The sequence below is a fragment of the Stylophora pistillata genome, chromosome 12, assembly GCF_964205215.1.
Source record: "Stylophora pistillata chromosome 12, jaStyPist1.2, whole genome shotgun sequence".
In the NCBI taxonomy this organism is placed as follows: Eukaryota; Metazoa; Cnidaria; class Anthozoa; order Scleractinia; family Pocilloporidae; genus Stylophora; species Stylophora pistillata.
In genome coordinates this window covers 26,860,683-26,878,233 of record NC_142530.1, presented here as the reverse complement: position 1 = coordinate 26,878,233, position 17,551 = coordinate 26,860,683, and the positions used below count along the sequence as shown (strand labels likewise).

Here is a 17,551-nt window from a genome sequence, read left to right as displayed (position 1 = left end):
TGTTCGTGGAAAAAATGTGGTTTCCTTATATTTGTTCAGCTAAAGGGTGTTCTCGTTAAGTTGACTTGGGTTGCAATCGTTGAAGAAGTGGGAAAGACTACCTTTTTATTCCTCGTTGTGATGATTATAGATGGGTCCAGTTTCCCCTCTGAAGGAACAGGAGACAAGGAGCTGGACACTATCGGCGAACTCACATCAAACCTACGAAGCAATAATTTAACGAATTCATTACAACAAGAGGAAATGAAGGTCCCATTTTCTTCTCCAATAAAGGTTAAGGTCAGGGTTAAAGATAGGGTTAGAATTAGAAGTTTGCAGGCTTACTTCCTGAATCCCTCTCCTCTCTTTGGCAGAAGTTCACCCAAATCTTTAAAATAGAAACTCGTCACTTTAACGGGCAAGTCGTCTGAATCATAAAAATAGCATAGAAAAAGTTATACGATAACAAGACACTGATCTTCACCGTACAACAAACATGAAGAATTTTTTAAAGTTTTGAACTAACCTTTGTATTTGGCAAACAGTTCTTGAGGCAAACGAATCCGCGCTGACCCATCGTTGCTCTGTTCCGAGCTTTGAGGATACTCTACATCAGTCGAAAACTTGTTCGCATCTTTAACCATCACTTTCATTCCTACAAACACAAGAGGCAAACAAAAGTAAAACACTTTGAAAATTCAGGGCTTCTGCTCGTAACTGAGCGTAACCACAATAAACTGATGAAATTTTAGAGGATTGAAAATGTTCCACGCAACCGTTTTATTGCCATACTCACCAATTCTATCCATTTTGATATCAACAGTGGCATTCTCCGAGCTTTGTTTCTCCAGATCTGAGGCTAGCTTCATAGCAAACTGGTCTAGTAACGCCATTACCTCAGTTACACCCTTGGAATCCTGTAACAACAAAGAACTTGTTTGTTATGGAGCAACCCGCATCAAGTAAAGACAAGCAGACCGTGCGAATATAATTATCTGCTTTTAAAACCTTTACTTGATTCATTTGCGTTACACACGATCCTTCATCCTGAAAATTACTTAGCCTCGTTTTTAAAAAAGTCTCCTACATCTAAAGCAACCCTTGTTCCTTGCTTTCAGTACCTTACTTTTTCAACAGGATTTTGTTTTGTCTTTCTTTTGGAGTGACAAAAGCTTTCTCAGCGCAAAGAGAGGAAGTTACTGTGGCTTTGTTATGTTCTCGAAAGTAATTTTAGCCAGGAAGTATACCTTTTGTAGTTCACTCCACTGTTCTTTGTTTTTCTTATCCAAGATGTTACTGGAAATTTGTATGACTTGCTGAAAAAATGGTAATAACAACATTATAATCATGGTACCGGCGACACGTACCATATAATTTTCCCTAATGCATCCGGTTTCTATTAAGTATCAAGGATTTTGGCCTTTGGACAAGCTGGGGGCCTTCTCAGTCCTTTACATACCACAAAAATCAAATAGTAAGAATGTTTCCACAACGACACAGTAACAGCCGTGTATAGTTTACCTTGGCAGTAGCCATTCGTTGTTTGGAATTCAGATTTGACAGAGCAGTGTCCATCCCCTGAACAATCATCACCAGGTCACCCGCCATCGGTTGTCCGGAGCCTGGGGAGGAGGAGTTAAGAACGGTAGCCAGAAGATCCTCAGCAGTGATGTTTTTATCATCAAATTGTTTAAGCTGTCCAAGACAAGGTAAGGAATAAATTAGAAAAAAAGAAAACTTGTCAAGAAATTCAGAAAATCTGTTGTCCTCTGCTTCTACACCGAGAATGTATCAGTCGCCGGGCTTCTTGAGTTTAACATCTCATTGTAAATACTCTGGCAGGAGAAATAAACATTACAGAGAATTTTTATCAAAAAACAAAAGATTACTTTTTCATCCAGAATAGTCATCTTGGCTGAGTATTTCCACACTTTTCCATCGGATCCAGTAACAGTACGTGTTTTCTCTTCTGAAAATTCAATAGATTGACTAATTCAACCATAAATAAACAAATTGCCCAATATATTTTGTTTCACGGGAGCTATTTACGCATTTTGCAGGTAATATTAATGCTCTTAGCTGAGGAAATGGCTACACGAATTATCACATTTGTGTCATGTTTTAACTAAGAACTGCATATAACTGTTTAATTTGTACCTTTACACTCCGTTACGCCCTCTCCTTGGAATCTTTCCTTGCATCTGCATATGAATGAACCAACAGTATTGACGCAATCAGCATTCTTGTGGCAAGGAGATCCCTCTCTACATTCATTTTTGTCTGATAAAAAAGATATTGCTGGTCAAAAGTTGACATAGTGTGACTTCATCTTAACAGTACTTTAGCGAAGTCAATGTGATGATAAACTTCGCTCCGACGAAGGGCTAACGCTCGAAACGTCAGCTTTAATAATCGTAACGGTGGCCAATTTACCATTTCAACTTTGTTGATATATTCAAATTATTTCGTTACCCCCACCGACGCAGCCCTAAACAGTTTCTTTAGAAACTATCAGCCTTTATTAAAAAAAAGATGAAGTTGTTATTTGTGATTCTTTCCCACAAAGCACCCCAATTCGTGGATTACCTGAGTACAAAACAGTGACTCAACTTACTTTATGAAACTTATCGGCTCGAGAAAGTGATGTTCGTGGGTGGCTAATTGTATGGCTCTCGGACGAACCTTTTTTATTTTGAATTTTCCGGCTCTCACGACCAAAAATACGCGGCTCATGACTGTTTCTGTGTTTCCGTTTCTATTTGACTGACTCGAGCGGATTTTTCCAGCGCCACAAAATCATCTGCGTTTATGGAGAAATGTTAACTTACCTTGACAAGAAGGATTGGGAGTACTCCATTGGGTGTCTTTTCCACAAGTTACACTCGATGGACCTAAATTCGCCAGTTTGTATCCCAAGTCACAGTTGAGCAAAACTGTCTCGCCAATGCGGTAACTTGGTTTATTTGGCATCCATTTTCCATTACCATCTTGCGATGGTGGTAAACAAACAGCTGAAACAAAACCAGGGAGAAACGTGTAGATAATTAGAGAATGAGTGAAAGAATAGAGGAATGGCTTTTTCGTCAGCCGTTTAAATACTGCTATGCACATGTCAGTAAATAAATATGTGATAGATGCAAGAGGACAGGTTGCCCTTTTACGTATAAATAAAGCGTCTAATTAAGAGAAACTGCTGTTTTGGAAATCAATTCGCAAGAGGCTCAAGGCTAGTTAGAGAAGACAGTGAGAAACAAACAAAAAAAGTAAAAAAAAAATAGAGAAATGAAAATAGAAAAATGAAAATAGAAAAATGAACAGCAGTATTAATTGAGGAAAAGAGGAGGAGGTGTGGAAGAGCATGATGGTCTCCGTCATTTAAAGGGAAGGGGGCCTGACTAAGTTTTTGAAAAACTGGTAACGCCTTTCTTGGTTTGCAGTTACGCTTGAATTTGCCTCCGGTAAAAGCAAATTGAGAATCGAGATGCTTCTCAGGAGATGTTTTCCAAAATGATACAATTTCTATTTCTTTTTTGTAGAGGACGTCTTCCTCTTATCACAATCTGAGGCTCTTGCTAAGAAATGCAAGGCAGCGAAATCCTACTCCTTCTTTCGTCCTACTATCTACCTACCAGTACAAGAAAATCCATCACCAGCATATCCCCTCCTGCATTCACAACCAAATGAGCCCACAGTGTTCACACAGCGGGCTTTGTCATGACAACTTCGAATCTTCGTGCTATTCTGGATAACTGACCGTGATGAAAGGATCGAACATTCGTCGAGATCTGGCCGGAAATAAACATTAACGTAATTGAAAAGTTTCATCTTGGTAGCCTCTAGACTCTGAGAGACACATAAGTCATTTACCTTTCAAAATGTTGTAAAATTTTCTGAAGCATTTAAGGTAAAGTGACAGGAATTTGCGCAGAAGCAGCAATTCTAATCTGGATGTGGCTGCAATGAAAACATAATTTACCAAGGACCGACAGCGAGCCAAGAAAAACTGAAGGCGGTTTGGTTGCCTTTCTTAAGAACTGAACGTACTACATCGCATTTACTCGGGAAATATATGGTATCCAACTGCAGGTCGGGAAACCTGAACACACTCCATGATAACAACACTTAATTTCTCCCAACTGCGACCTACCCCCCCACCCCCACTTCTTTAATGGCATAAAATTAATTGATCCTGTTTCCTACCGGTACACTGAGGGAAGCCTTTGTTCCAATTCCCATCTGCCTTGCACGACAGATTTCCATCTTGTTTCTTCTCAAAACCTGGTTTACAATCCACGATGACCTTCTCTCCGACTGCAAAGAACTTGCGATCTGGTCGGTGAATTGCGTTGGCTTGAGAATCAATTCTACAGGCAGCTGGAGTTCAAATGATCAAGAACTTTTAATTTCACCTTAAAACAACACAAATGATGTCATGAAATTTAAGAAAGATCACAGGTATTGATCGACCGACCGGCGCCGGATCGACCAACCAAGTGACTGGACTGATTAACTGATTCACTGACTGATTGACTGACAGGGTCACTGACTATTCGACTGAATTACAGGGTGACTATCTGACTGACTGAAGGGTTGATTGATTACCTCAGTTATAACAACTGAACTTACTGTAGACGCTTATTGTAATTTTAGCTGTGGCCGTCTTCACAGTATTGGTTGCCAAGCAGGTGTATTGACCTTCATCAGACTTTTGGATGTTTCTGAGTAATAAGCTGCCATTTTGTAACTGCTCTAAAGGCGGTTGCACAGAACCAACTTTGGTCCACCTGATGGTTGGCACAGGGTCCCCAACCGCTTGACAGTTGTACACAGAAGAGCTTCCGGATGGTTCCGCTGAGCCGAGGGGCTGGACTGTGAATCTAGGAGGAACTACAGGAGAGATGTGCATAGTGTTGGTGGCGTGAATAATTTAAAAAGTGAATAGTTATAAGCAGGAAATTTTTCAAATGAGCGTTGAAAGGGATTCAGAATTGCATTGGATTCGTTTCCCTTCTTTCGGACAACTGATAACTCAGGAAACTCGCACTACCCCCCTAACTAATGAAATACACAACGACAACCAATCAACTCTTACCTGCTCATGTTTTCTGGAGCTTGGGGGGGGGGGGGGTTAATTAGTTTACAATGAAATGTAAGCGTTTCCCTCTAACATATTTCCCTTATGGTAATTGGTCTAAATAGTTGCCTTGGTTTTGGTTTTTCGACGTGAGAAATACGATCTCATCAACTACAGGGAAAATTGGGGAATTTAAAACCAACTAAACTGCAACGGAGAAGCAAAGTTTGAATTCTACACCTGTAACGTTTAAATTTTTAAGTACATGTGCGTGGACAGTTCTATAAAAGTCCAAAGTTGGTCCCATAAAGTGAACGCCTCCTTACAACGTAACTAAGTGAGGCGTGAGTAGTCCAGTGGTGAGTGCGCAGGACTCTGGGTCAGATGGCCCGGGTTCAAGTCCTGGCTGGGGCTTGACATTGTGTCCTTAAGCAAGACGCTTCATTCGCATTGCTTCGTCTTCTCGGATAGGACGTAAAGCCGGAGGTCCCGTCTCCTGCACCTATCAATTAGTTAATTTCGGCAGGGGACGTTAAAAAATCCACATCACGAGATAACTGTGATGTGGTCTGGCCTGTTTACTGGGAAGGGGGGAGGGGGCATCTGTAAAAACTTTCTCCTTTATTAATTGTAAACTGCCGCCGGCAGTCTGGAAAAGTCCCCCGCACAGTGTTGTAAAGCGCATTAGAATATTTGGAAATGCGCTATAGAAATCGATCTATATTATTATTATTATATTATAAGTAAATCCTGGCATAACCTTTTACAACTTTGGAACATACCTAGCACACGCATAAACGCTGTGACATTGTTGTATCCTATGGGGTTTTCTGCTCGGCAGTGATAATTTGCTTCATCTTTTTTCTGCACACTGCGTATACCCAAAGACCCATTGGGGAAAATGTTGAACCGTTTGTCCAACTTAAGTACAGACGTTGCTGTAGAAGATCCTTTCACGAGTTGAAACCAGGAATACTTTACTCCAAGGTCACTGACTGCTTTGCAATCAAACATGACTGTTTTGTTTACCGACGTTGTCAAGTCACTAGGACGTTTCATAAAATTAGGCGGCTCTACAAGGAAACAAATTTCACATAAAATGGTAAAAATGAGGTCCTTCCTTTGTTCTCAATGATTTCCACGCTAACTATAACTACAACGTCTTTAAAGGGAACTTTTCAGACAGTTATTCTGTCCTTCTTCAAGAACTTGAAAAAAAAAAAAACAACAACAACAACAACAAAGACGATTTTGTTGCAATTGCATCTGAACACCTGAACACATTTTAGGTGAGTTGTGCAGTCGAGATAAGAAGCAATTTCAATAGACAGTAATTAACAAATGCATGGTAACCCCCTTCCTTCAAAAATTAAAATCCAGAAAAGCGTCCATAGCAAAGCGAGCGAGGGAAGATGGCCTTGAAGCTGTTCTCAAACTGTTTCATGCTAGCTGACAAACAATACTAAAGTTCGACAGTCAACAGCGTTACGAATCAACTAAAAAATCATATTACGCGAGCTATTCGTGCTATACCCATCTGACCCTTCCCATGACCCAAAGGGTGAACTTAATTTGGGTTGTCGAAACTTATCAGTCACTATAACTAACGATATTCGTTTTCAGAAAGGCCATCAATCGAACGATAAAACTATAAGGAGAAATTATAGACGACTATTCTTCTTACCTGCAACTTTAATCGTAATGTCCTGTATCTTAAACCCTCCAGAATTGACAGCTGTGCAGTAGAAATCCCCTTCATAACTTTTCTTAGCCTTCCTCACAAACAACGATCCGTTAGAAAAAGGCACAAATTCCAGATTAGGAAGGTGGTCCCCATTGGGCCAATGAAGAGATTTTGTCCAAAACAATTTTGCTCTTGGATCGGAAACAACTTGACAATGGATCAATCCTGGTTTATTGAGAGTAAGGTACTGGGGACTATTCCTCTTGAACTTTGGTCTGATCGGCTGGAGTCCTGTGCGATATATGACAAATATGAATTTTTTTTTTTCTCGCAAGTAACAGAGTTCATGCATCTTCTTAGTTTCACCATTCCTAAAAGGAAGCCGGCCAAGGATCGGTGAAAGCTCAGAAGTTTAATTAACAAAATACAAATTTTAGCCTTAATTGAAACAACATCTACCATAGACTTAGCTATTTCCCAACGTACCGGACTGTGTGGTTTCGAACAAATAACGAGAACCGCAAGGAGACAGAATCAAGTTGTTTCCAGCATCCAAATTGACACATAATCCGCCGGCTTGGTGGCTGATTATAATAGTACCATCAGGGTTCTCGTGTTTTGCAAATGTATCACAAGGTCCATCTCTCAAGGCAAGTTGATCTTTTGCATTCTTAAACACACACTTGCCACTGCAGCTGTGAATAAGGCTTCCATCGCGACGAAAAGCCATCATCACCCCCTCCCCCTGACAGAAGGATTGCAAAGTGAACAGGGAACCGTCTGATGTCTCGCAAGGATTGGAACTCGTTTTTGGAGACCAGCAGTTTTTGGTTGAGCTACTTCGGATGATGACAGAGACGATATCTGTAACGAGGCGAAGTACATCATTGGATTAAAAGTTAATTCCAATATACGTTTCAAGTCGACAGCTCTTAGCATCGCCATATTCTCAAAATTTTCCATTGATCGTAAGGCTTCGACCTCCTGTCTAAGTCACTATCTTATAATCCCAACATTATAATCCTTATGATGTTGGTTTATATTTAGTTAGTTATCTATCCTTTTTTTTTTATGCAGATGTATAGCTACTCTGTAGATAAACTGGAATAAACCGTTATTATTATTATTATTATTATTATTATTGGCAGTACAAACGTTTGGATGCCCAGAGTAAAGATTAAAAGCTTAGGCTGCATGGGCGGCAAACCGTAACCAGCCACAGCATCGACTAAAACTTATGACAACATTTACCTAATAATTTACGCAAAAAAAGAAAAGCAAGCAAACCAACACACACACAAAAAAGAAAACCTGATCAAAAATGATTTGATAAGATTGTCATAAAAATATATAAATAACTAAATTAAATCCTAAAGGCTTTATGGACGTCTTTATTACAAAATAAAACTGTTCATAAGTTGAAAAACATCGTTCATATAGCTGTCCATTTTTATATTATTATTATTATTATTATTATTATTATTATTATTATTATAAGTAAGCCTTTTCCATACTTTTTATGTTAATAATTATGCATCTATTAATTAGTTAATTTGGTTAGGCAGGGGACGTTAAAGAACCCACTCACGAGATTACTGTGATGTGGTCTGGCCTGTTTAATGGGAATTGGAGGAAAGGGGGCATCTTCAAATAAGTTTCCTTCGATTGTTTGTAAACTGCTGATGCAGTCCGGCCAAAGTCCCCCGAAAAGTGTTGTGATAAGCATTTGATCATATCCACATGTTAATTTGCGCAATATAAATATTAAATTGTTAAATTGTTATATGAGCAGTTCCGGTAAATTTTCGACGTGGGTGGATAAGACGATAGCTGAACTGAAATACTGTCTAAGGATACTTAGACTCAAAAACTGGAGATTTTATAGAGACCACGGTTGAGAACCAACGCTAATCAAGCTCAGTGCCTGGATTCTGTGTGGACTGGATGAGACGAATAGCCCTCTAGTTGCTATGATCTTAGCCAATGAGTAATTTTCTGATCAGGCCTTCTTTCAAATGGATAATTTGGTTTGATCAACTGAGTTGATAATGTAAGTTAGCCACCGCAAAGAGTTTCAAAGCTAAACCATTCACCTCCTTTTAAATGATCTCACCTGTAACACATCCATATAGTTCGGCACGTAAGCAGATTGTGTTTGTAGGACTGCTGTACAATCCTGGTTTAATTCTTACATAGCGTGCTCGAAATCTCTGATTAAACCAGTTTGTTACCACATTATGTTGGTCTTCGTTGCCATCAAATACCTGAAAATGTACATGGAAGGGCGATCAAAGGCAATATCTGAGAATCTGCGTACCTAGCCCCCACCTAAGCGCACAGTTGCCCAGATGCTAAGATTGATCCGGAATAGGCATACTAATGAATCTTATGTGAGCAAAATGCTTAATAAGGAGCTCGGAAGTTGTTTTTGATGTCCTTGGCATCTTTCGTTTAGTTGTTATGTAGTGTTACTTTCAGCGGAGGTCGGACAAGTTATCGAAATTTTGTAGCAATCGATATGACTGCGTTACGCTCAAACATCTAATCTTACAACAGCAATCATAAATATCATCTTTTCCTGAATCCAACATATATAACCATGCACGATCCGGATGTTGGAGAGTTATCGAATCGGAACTGAACGACCTTCACTTTTAAATCTTGAAAATAACTTTTCCTCATCATTTTCTATCAGGTTTCAGATCCCTCTCCATCCAACTTTACTCCCATCCATTTTTAAGTCCCTTAACACTCACCCGGTCATATCCAAACTCCTTGTAGTCCTTCCAGTTTGTTCCATCCGTACTGTGCTGAATGGAATATTTTGCCACCCAGTTAGGCGCGTCAATTTGTCCCTGGGTGGCCACACCTGACAACGTCATCTCTTTGTTGAGATCAATCTGAAGGTATTGGAATTTGTCAGACATCTGAGCACACCAAGTCCCTCCCATGGCCCCAGAGGGCTTGTTATTCAATCGGCCATATTCTGCTTTGAAACTCTTGTCTCTGTCAGTTTTCTGGCTTGATGCTGTAATTTGGCCATTCGAAATTGAGCCATCCTCCATCCCCAAGGCGTGATGGCAAGCTGCCATGAAAACAACACAGACAAGTGATGAGCAATCTTAGTGATCCCAACAATGGTCATGGAAATGGAAACGAAAAGAAACGTTTTCATTATGTTTCTCAACCCTATTAATTCTAATGTTATGCACAAGTGTAGCAAAGCTATCGTCTTACTCTTTATTCCCTCTTGAGGACAATAGTCCAGCTCCACCGCTAGATTTCCACCATGCGCCCTACAGCCGCCGCAGTACCCCCCACATTCTGCCGACACCAGAGTGCGATCCTCATCAATGTCCAGTGAGTTCTTGATATCTGAAGGAGTACCATATGGTTCCCAATAAACCTCCTCCTATGTTTGATCGTGAAATACAAACATAATCAATTGCTATACCCTTGTTTACTTATTTGAATGATCAGGCAACTAGAGAGCTTTGCTAATCAGTGTCATAAGCGGACCAAATAAAAGTATCCTCAACGGCTCATCAGAAAGCCAACTTGAATGAGCTACTGAGAACTCAAACTGAAAGGATCGCATCATCTGTAGCTGGTAAACATTGGGATTTCAAACCAAATAAAGTGCAAGTCAACTCGGCAGATACTCACCTTCAGGCGGAACCCAGTCCCCATGAGATCAATTTGAAATTTTCCTTTTCGACAACTTTCTTTACTGGCGGAGTAACAATCACCTGCTTCTCCATACTTGATTGGTTTTCCAGAGCTTGTTGTGGAGTAATAGAAGTCATCTGGTACAATACTCATGGTGGTCAGATCCAAGTGAACTTTGGAGAAGTTGGTTAACCCTGCCTCAATGTACATCGAGCCACCTGTGTAGGTATAGGAGAAATTTTACAGTGTGACTCTTCTGGGGCCATGAATGTATAGAAACTCTAGCATCGCACGCCTTTAACTCAGTTTTTCCTTCGGCGATTTTGAATAAAATCTCTTTAGTGATTCTGTATGGAGAATATTCCAATCTCGTGTAACCCGGCTTTAAAGAAAACAATTTTTCCATATTTTGGCTTCAAACACTGAGCCAAATGTATTAGAAAATTGCACAAAAGGACTTACAATAAAATGAAACATCGAAGAAACAGTGTTGAGATATGAACTTCAATTAAATGTATCAAACAACATGACATTACGTTTCTTTAATAGTAATGGTTGAGTTAATGCTAAAAAAATCACTCAATTCTCGCACTCTTTCGTATTAGGTGAGGAAGCGCGGTGGCCTCATGTTTGGTGCGCTGGACTCCGGATCGAGTGGTCTGGGTTCGAGCCCTGGCCGGGGACATTGTGTTGTGTTCTTAGGTAAGACACTTTACTCTCACAGTGCCTCTCTTCAGCCAGGTGTTTAAATGAGTACCGGTGAATTTAATGCTGGGGGGTAACCCTGCGATGGACCAACATCCCATCCAGGGGGGAAGTAGGAATACTCCTAGTTGCTTTATGTTACGGAAACCGGAGTTAAGCACCGGTCTGATGGGCTACTCGGCTTCCAAACAGACTTTACCCCCTTCCGTATTAGGTATCACACAAATTTAAAAAAATCAGGTTGTAGGAATATTAAAGAATCCACATAACATTTATCTTACCACTGGCCTTTACGCATTTGTCCCTGGAAGCAGATGGTTGTTTGTAGTCGTGAACATAAGCGTAGTTTTTGCTCTGTCCAGATATAAGTGTTATGTATTCTTTAGGAGAATCTGTGGACATTCCTCGACAAAATAAACGCACGTGCGTATCACAGTTTGCGCTAATTTCCATCGAGTACTCTTTGTCTTCGTTAGAGTTCTGCACAACTTTGACCAAAGCACAGCCTCCTGTAAACAAGAAAGCAACAAAAACATCGATGACCGTGTTTGATAATAGTAGAAGAATTATTAATGCAGAGGACGTCGCTATCATTACGTTAAAAGTGCAAATGCTTTTTCGAAAATTATTTCTTCAAAACCCCAACGCCTTTTCCGAACTGAATCCTTATGCAAACGAGAGAGAGACTAAACGTTTGCTCAGACCCCATCTGACATGCATCAGAACCCTGGCCCATTCTAATTATGGAACGGTTGCCGACTTGTTATGCGGTATACACAGCGCTTAACTTTAGTCACCGATGGAAGTGTCTGATGACGCAACCAGACAAAAGCTCCGAGGGAGACTGTATGGTGTCCGGTCTTTTCGTCCAAGAGTCTTTTCGTCCAAGAGTCTTTTCGTCCAAGAGTCTTTTCGTCTAAGTCTTTTCGCCCGAAAGTCTTTTCGTCCAAAAGTATTTTCATCTTAAGTCTTTAAGTCTTTCCGCGAAGCAAAATAAATAACTATTATATTATATCATAGATAAGGCTATATAAAGAACTTATCAGTGCGAGCCGTTGCCCATTTGGCTCACCAATCTTCGTTTATGAATTCAACGTCATGAATTTAATACACAGAGAATGAATGAAGTTGTAACGCAATATATTTTATTAAATAGTGGCAAAAATAAAGACTTGCTTGCCATTTAATTATTTCACGCGAAAGAAATGGGAATATTAGGCTCGTTGTTAAGCGTCTATTGAACGTAAAAGGCAACGAAGTGTAACATCACTACGTGTCCGACATACCCAAATGGCGGTGGCTCGCAACAAGTTCTTTATATAGCCTTATCTACCCTTCTAAAAGTTATTTATTTGCTTCGAGAAAAGACTCAACAAGTAAACGAACAGACTTAGGTGAAAATACTTTTGAACGAAAAGACTTTTGGACGAAAAGACTTTTGGACGAAAAGACTTCTGGACGAGCAACTTACGACAGAAGTCCCAGAGCTTGAGTGAAGCGATGTCTTTGTCACGTAATCTATCTGGCTTGTAGCAGGTCCCTGTAAACTTTGCGAGGTGGCGCGTAGCATTGTAGAGACCGTAGAGCTGACAGTCACAAGTCAGCGGATTTCCACTCAAGTAGCTGAAAAAAGATAAATCACTTTCAACAAAAAACACCGGCCTTTAACTCTCCAAACGCCCCACTATATATAGAGGAAATACTGATCACTGATTTGCATAGCATAACGTGAAGGCCAGAACAACAACTGGTATAAGATGTAATTGTAATAACTTACACTTCCTTCAGATTGGGTGAATTAAGGAATAAGCTGGAAGGCACGATCTTGAGACGGTTGTTATTCAAGTCTCTGCAAATATTAAAAGGCTGAGTCACCCAAAGGTACTGTCATAGAGTTATGTGTCTCAGTATGAATACTACGATAAATCGTAAATCGATTTTTTCAAAAACAAGTTAATGAGGACGTTGGAACGAACAGTCGAAGTAAGTGCCTAAAAAAAAAAAAAGAGTCTCTTCGTCAGGGGGGTCTTGAGAAAAACTTCTCGACACTGGCGACAGTTTTTGTCACTTCACTGAAGAGGTTCAGTTATTTTAGGCAACACCGCCTTCTCTTGTTTTCGACTTCGTTGGTCCTGTTCCATTCGTTATCGATGATGACTGGTTTCTTAAGAAGGTTCCTACTGGGTAGGGGTGTGGCTACCATTTAACGCACTGTGAATTTACGAAATACTTCATTTTCGAACTGAGTTGGTAAGCAATTTTAAGCGGAAGCAGTAGAATTTCAAAATTAGCAACAATGTCACTTCATTTAGCGGGTTTACTAAGCCCAAGAGATGATAAACTAGTTTATAATCTCCTGCTAAGCCTCACTTCCCGCGTAATCGCCTTTTAGGGAAGTAGGATCATGTCTGTTGAGATTATGGAAGCGGTGACAAATTCACTTCAACTCAATTTTTGCTGCAGCTTTTGGATTTCTGCATAATCTAGGCCTTCTTAAACAGACGAGGGAAACACCCAGCTGAAAAGCTAAATTCCTTCCAGTCCGATAAAATTCCCTCCAAGGAAGTTTCACGAAAATATACGATATAAAAACTAAGAGAAAAATAAGCTAACTGATTGTTTTTTTCTCAAATACCATACTTCCACGTTCTTATGGCACACTCACAGTTTAATATCGTCACTGAATAAGGTATTTTATTCCTCAGCTAGTTGCCCCTGCTCTTTCCAAGAAATCGCTAATCAAATATATTTTGGCGAATAGCTCGCGTCAAAAGTACCGTCTGCCACGTTCTTGCTGCCAGTTACTGACAGTTATTTACTAATCCCTTTTCCGTTTTAGTGAGGGCTACTTTCCTCGCCATCAAATAAGTAATAAAGATATTTTGAGCGATTTCAGTGTACTGTAAAGTCCCCGAATTTCAAAACATCACGCGCGTTTCGCAAGCCTATGTTTCCTTGCACTCAAGTAAGCACTAATCCACGTGACTTCTAGAAGTCTCTTCGCATGAATCGTGTTTCAAAGCCCCAGTCGAGTTGTTCAGCATATTGCATTTGATTTAGAACTTTCTTTACATAACACCATCCGAAAGAAACTGGAAATGCATAAAACTGCAAACCTCTCTGTCGGGACGTGCCTCTTGTCACCGAGTTTAAAATAACTTGACAGATTTCTTCCTGGGGTTAATATGAGGGATGATCACGATACCAAAATATTCATACCAAGCAACGCTTGGGATAATAGTAAAATTTCGATAAATTGTCCTTAGAACTATGCCTTTGATTATTAAGTTTCTGTTATCAACGAAGGGCACAGTTCTGGAAGCTTTACTGAGGTCACGCAACACCGCAGACTACATCTGCCAATTTCATATAAAAAAAAATATTTTATATTAGGTGCCAATACCGAACGATGACGCAGTTTTACACTGATAAAGCAACTAAAATAAAAAATGTATGAAATTATATTGATTTTCAACAGTCTTTATTCGTATTTATCTTTGAACGTTCTCCTTCCTTCGAGAGTTCATCACGTCCTATATTTCGCCATGGTGCAATACACAGCAAGCTGTGCGACAAGTAACACTTAATCGAATAAATGATCACAAATTGATAATATCCGTCATTGATAGAATAAAATTTACACGACTGAATGTGTGATGATGAAAAGCTGACGATATTGAGTTTTGTAAGACGAAGCACACAATTCAATTCATTCGCACGGAACATTGCATGTGAAATGTAAAGGTTTTGTTTACAAAAACGTACGGTGAGAAAAAATCTGAAGTATGACTTCTAAAGGAAATGAGTGTGGGAAAGGTAATTTTAAGACAAAACAAAAATTTGCCCCCGAAATCGCTGCCTTTTTTGCAGATTTGGCAACACGGGTTGATACTATAGATATTGTGGATGAACGTGATGTTTTAAATTTAGTTGCAAATGATGTAAAGGTCACAGTGAAGTGTTGACCTTAGGAAAATTCGAATAGAACGATCAAGCAATGATTAAACTTTGAAAATGATATGCTTACCGTAATTACTTTTTCAATGCTGCAATGCAATTTGTTGGCGATGTTCCACACAGAAAGTAACACAATTTAAAGTGCCTCGTTGGATTTAAGGTGTCACTAAAATCTCATTTATACTCCTCGATAAGATAGCATGCAATTAGACTTTCCATGTTAATGAAAGATGCTAACCCAAAAAGGAGAAATGTAAACAAACTGCTACCAAAATGCGTGAACCGAAGCACGTTAAAATACTTGTTCCACGATCTTCTAATACGACTCTTGAAAAAATGTAACCAATTTAGCTCTAACTTTGGAGAAAGAATTGACAAGCCTGTCAATTTTTCCTGAATTTGTAGATTTCAATAGACGCACAACACGCTATAATGAGCGGGAAGTTTCATTGTCATTAAATGCAATCTTTCGATCGAGATGCGAGGCCCTACTGTCAAAATCTTTAACCTCGTTTATCGCTATTTATGTTTATCATTTTAACGAATTGCACTCAAAATATTTGTCTCGTCTTGTGCGAATTCTCGATAAATAAGCACAGGTACTATTTGAACACCTTCAGAACAGCTCCAACATTCACACCAAGTGTATCATTTACATTCGCGTTGTTTCGAGTCGTTTCGCCAGAGGAAACCATCATCACAAACCTCTACAAGTTTATGACATGCTCAGGATGTTAATGAAAGCATGGCGTTCTTCGTGTTTCCTAAGATCAGCTGAAGATTACTATGCAAAACTGTTAGGTTGGTTACTCGTGATTGAGATATTGTAAGTACGACTGAACGGAAATATATTGATTTGCTATTTCAGTTTCACAGCATTATGATCTAATAACGAACAACAGCACGATCTAATCTTACTGGCGGGAATACGAACCAAATAATGATAAGAAATTGTAAATATTCACCCTAAGCGTCTAGCAGTGCGAGTACAGCAAGCTTAAAAAATTATGAACGAAATTTAGTGTGTCCACTTACAAGTGAGTCGTGTCTGTGGGGACATTAGGAGCAACTTCTAACTCGCCAAGTTTTGCTGAACAAGAAACAGTCTTCTTAAAACTTGGAGACCCAGCAGTTCCTTGTTCTGTGCACTGGCAATTTCTTGGACACTGAGCAAAACATGGCAACGGAGCAAACACGAAGAATTCCAGCAATAGCATTAATAACGGAACACACGCCATGTTTGTTTGAAGCGATCACAGGCGATAATTATATGCAAATCACCTCGCCAATGGCAGCGTATCCTCGTGAACAATATTAAGATTCTTTTACTAATTCGATGATTTGAGCTCTTAAGAGTCCAGACTAAGAGAATTATCTGGAGATTTTGCCACTGAGAAGTATAACAGGAAGCTTTCAAAGCAAAAAAAAAGGAAAAATTTCTTGTTATTCATACTCATCCCGAACGTTGCGTGACATGAATTATCTTCTACAACAAAACAAGATTAAAATTAGTTTTGACTACATTTCCCACAAACAAAAGCATCTTTTGCAGTGATCCAATTTTGTTCTTGAGGCGAGGCCAAAGTTTAACAAGATTATCTTTTTCATTATCATATATCGACATTGTTCTATTTTTATCCCATTCAGAACCAGGATGGCAACCAAAGGGACCGAAAAGGAGTCGACGGCTCAGAGAACTTCCGAGAGGTCTTCAGAACGAGGATGTGTTTCGCATCCGGTCTAATTTTTTCTCGCTTCCTGCAGGATGGGAATATCAAACTTATCCCTCCAGTTTATTTTTAAATAAATAAGCCAACTGAAAACCACTATTTCGTTGAAACCTGCCCGACGTAGAGACTTGTTCCGTTAAGAAACTGTTCGACGGATCGGATTCTTTTAGTAGCCAAAGACATGGAAAAACTGTCTTTTGATCATTAACACATTTAATCCCACAACATTTCAACAAGCAGGGATTATGCATTTACAAACCTCAAGTGATACTTGTGGACCTCGATGCTTTACTAATCATTTTGGACAAAGAAAACACCGAAGCAAAAGGCATTTACCCCTGTGCCACAAAATAACTTGTTACCGCTGCGCAAATCACTTAAGGCTGCCCATTCTTCTTTGCTGAGAATGTTTTTCTGTTTAAAGTAGTCATAGTTAAATGGGATCATCTTGACATTTTAGCGTCGGGAAAAACTGTCTTTCATTGTAAAATTAAAGAGACTTTGTTCCATCAAGAGCTAAAGCCTTCCCTTAATGTCAATGTTAGTAGTGAGAAGTTGTTGTTATTTTAGTCAGTACTTCTCATTAGTCTAGACATGAACTGCTGTAGATTCTTTTTCTAGGTTCCAGACCTCTTACATTCACTATATATAGTTTCCAACAATTGTACCGGTTCACTTTTGAACATGTTTGTTGACTAGCATACGAAACGTCAAGTTCTATTTGAAATGCATTGGAATACAATGTTTATCACA

The 17,551-nt window shown here is 39.5% G+C and overlaps 1 protein-coding gene and 1 long non-coding RNA gene across 3 annotated transcripts in view; one reads left to right on the top strand and one right to left on the bottom strand.

Annotated features, from left to right (window-relative positions):
* Positions 1-16,385, bottom strand: part of LOC111341531 (uncharacterized) — a 27,827-nt gene extending 11,442 nt beyond the window's left edge. The window contains exons 1-23 of one of the 2 annotated variants that reach the window (XM_022948528.2): positions 16,104-16,385; positions 12,889-12,960; positions 12,583-12,734; positions 11,393-11,620; positions 10,404-10,624; positions 9,975-10,149; positions 9,494-9,822; positions 8,851-9,001; positions 7,224-7,601; positions 6,738-7,028; positions 5,836-6,126; positions 4,606-4,866; positions 4,180-4,353; positions 3,609-3,764; positions 2,808-2,990; positions 2,137-2,259; positions 1,869-1,948; positions 1,501-1,674; positions 1,227-1,295; positions 776-896; positions 506-634; positions 325-406; positions 102-201 (exon numbers count right to left, since the gene is read on the bottom strand). In XM_022948528.2, coding sequence (XP_022804263.2) covers positions 102-201; positions 325-406; positions 506-634; positions 776-896; positions 1,227-1,295; positions 1,501-1,674; positions 1,869-1,948; positions 2,137-2,259; positions 2,808-2,990; positions 3,609-3,764; positions 4,180-4,353; positions 4,606-4,866; positions 5,836-6,126; positions 6,738-7,028; positions 7,224-7,601; positions 8,851-9,001; positions 9,494-9,822; positions 9,975-10,149; positions 10,404-10,624; positions 11,393-11,620; positions 12,583-12,734; positions 12,889-12,960; positions 16,104-16,306 — 4,143 coding nt within the window. In that variant the 5' untranslated portion in view covers positions 16,307-16,385. The remainder of the gene's footprint in view (positions 1-101; positions 202-324; positions 407-505; positions 635-775; positions 897-1,226; positions 1,296-1,500; positions 1,675-1,868; positions 1,949-2,136; positions 2,260-2,807; positions 2,991-3,608; positions 3,765-4,179; positions 4,354-4,605; positions 4,867-5,835; positions 6,127-6,737; positions 7,029-7,223; positions 7,602-8,850; positions 9,002-9,493; positions 9,823-9,974; positions 10,150-10,403; positions 10,625-11,392; positions 11,621-12,582; positions 12,735-12,888; positions 12,961-16,103) is intronic. The other variant, XM_022948522.2, reaches the window with a different exon arrangement.
* LOC148719447 (uncharacterized) lies at positions 15,451-17,551 on the top strand. Its single transcript, XR_015993674.1, has 2 exons — positions 15,451-15,894; positions 16,716-17,551. It is a non-coding gene; the product is annotated as an uncharacterized LOC148719447 (long non-coding RNA).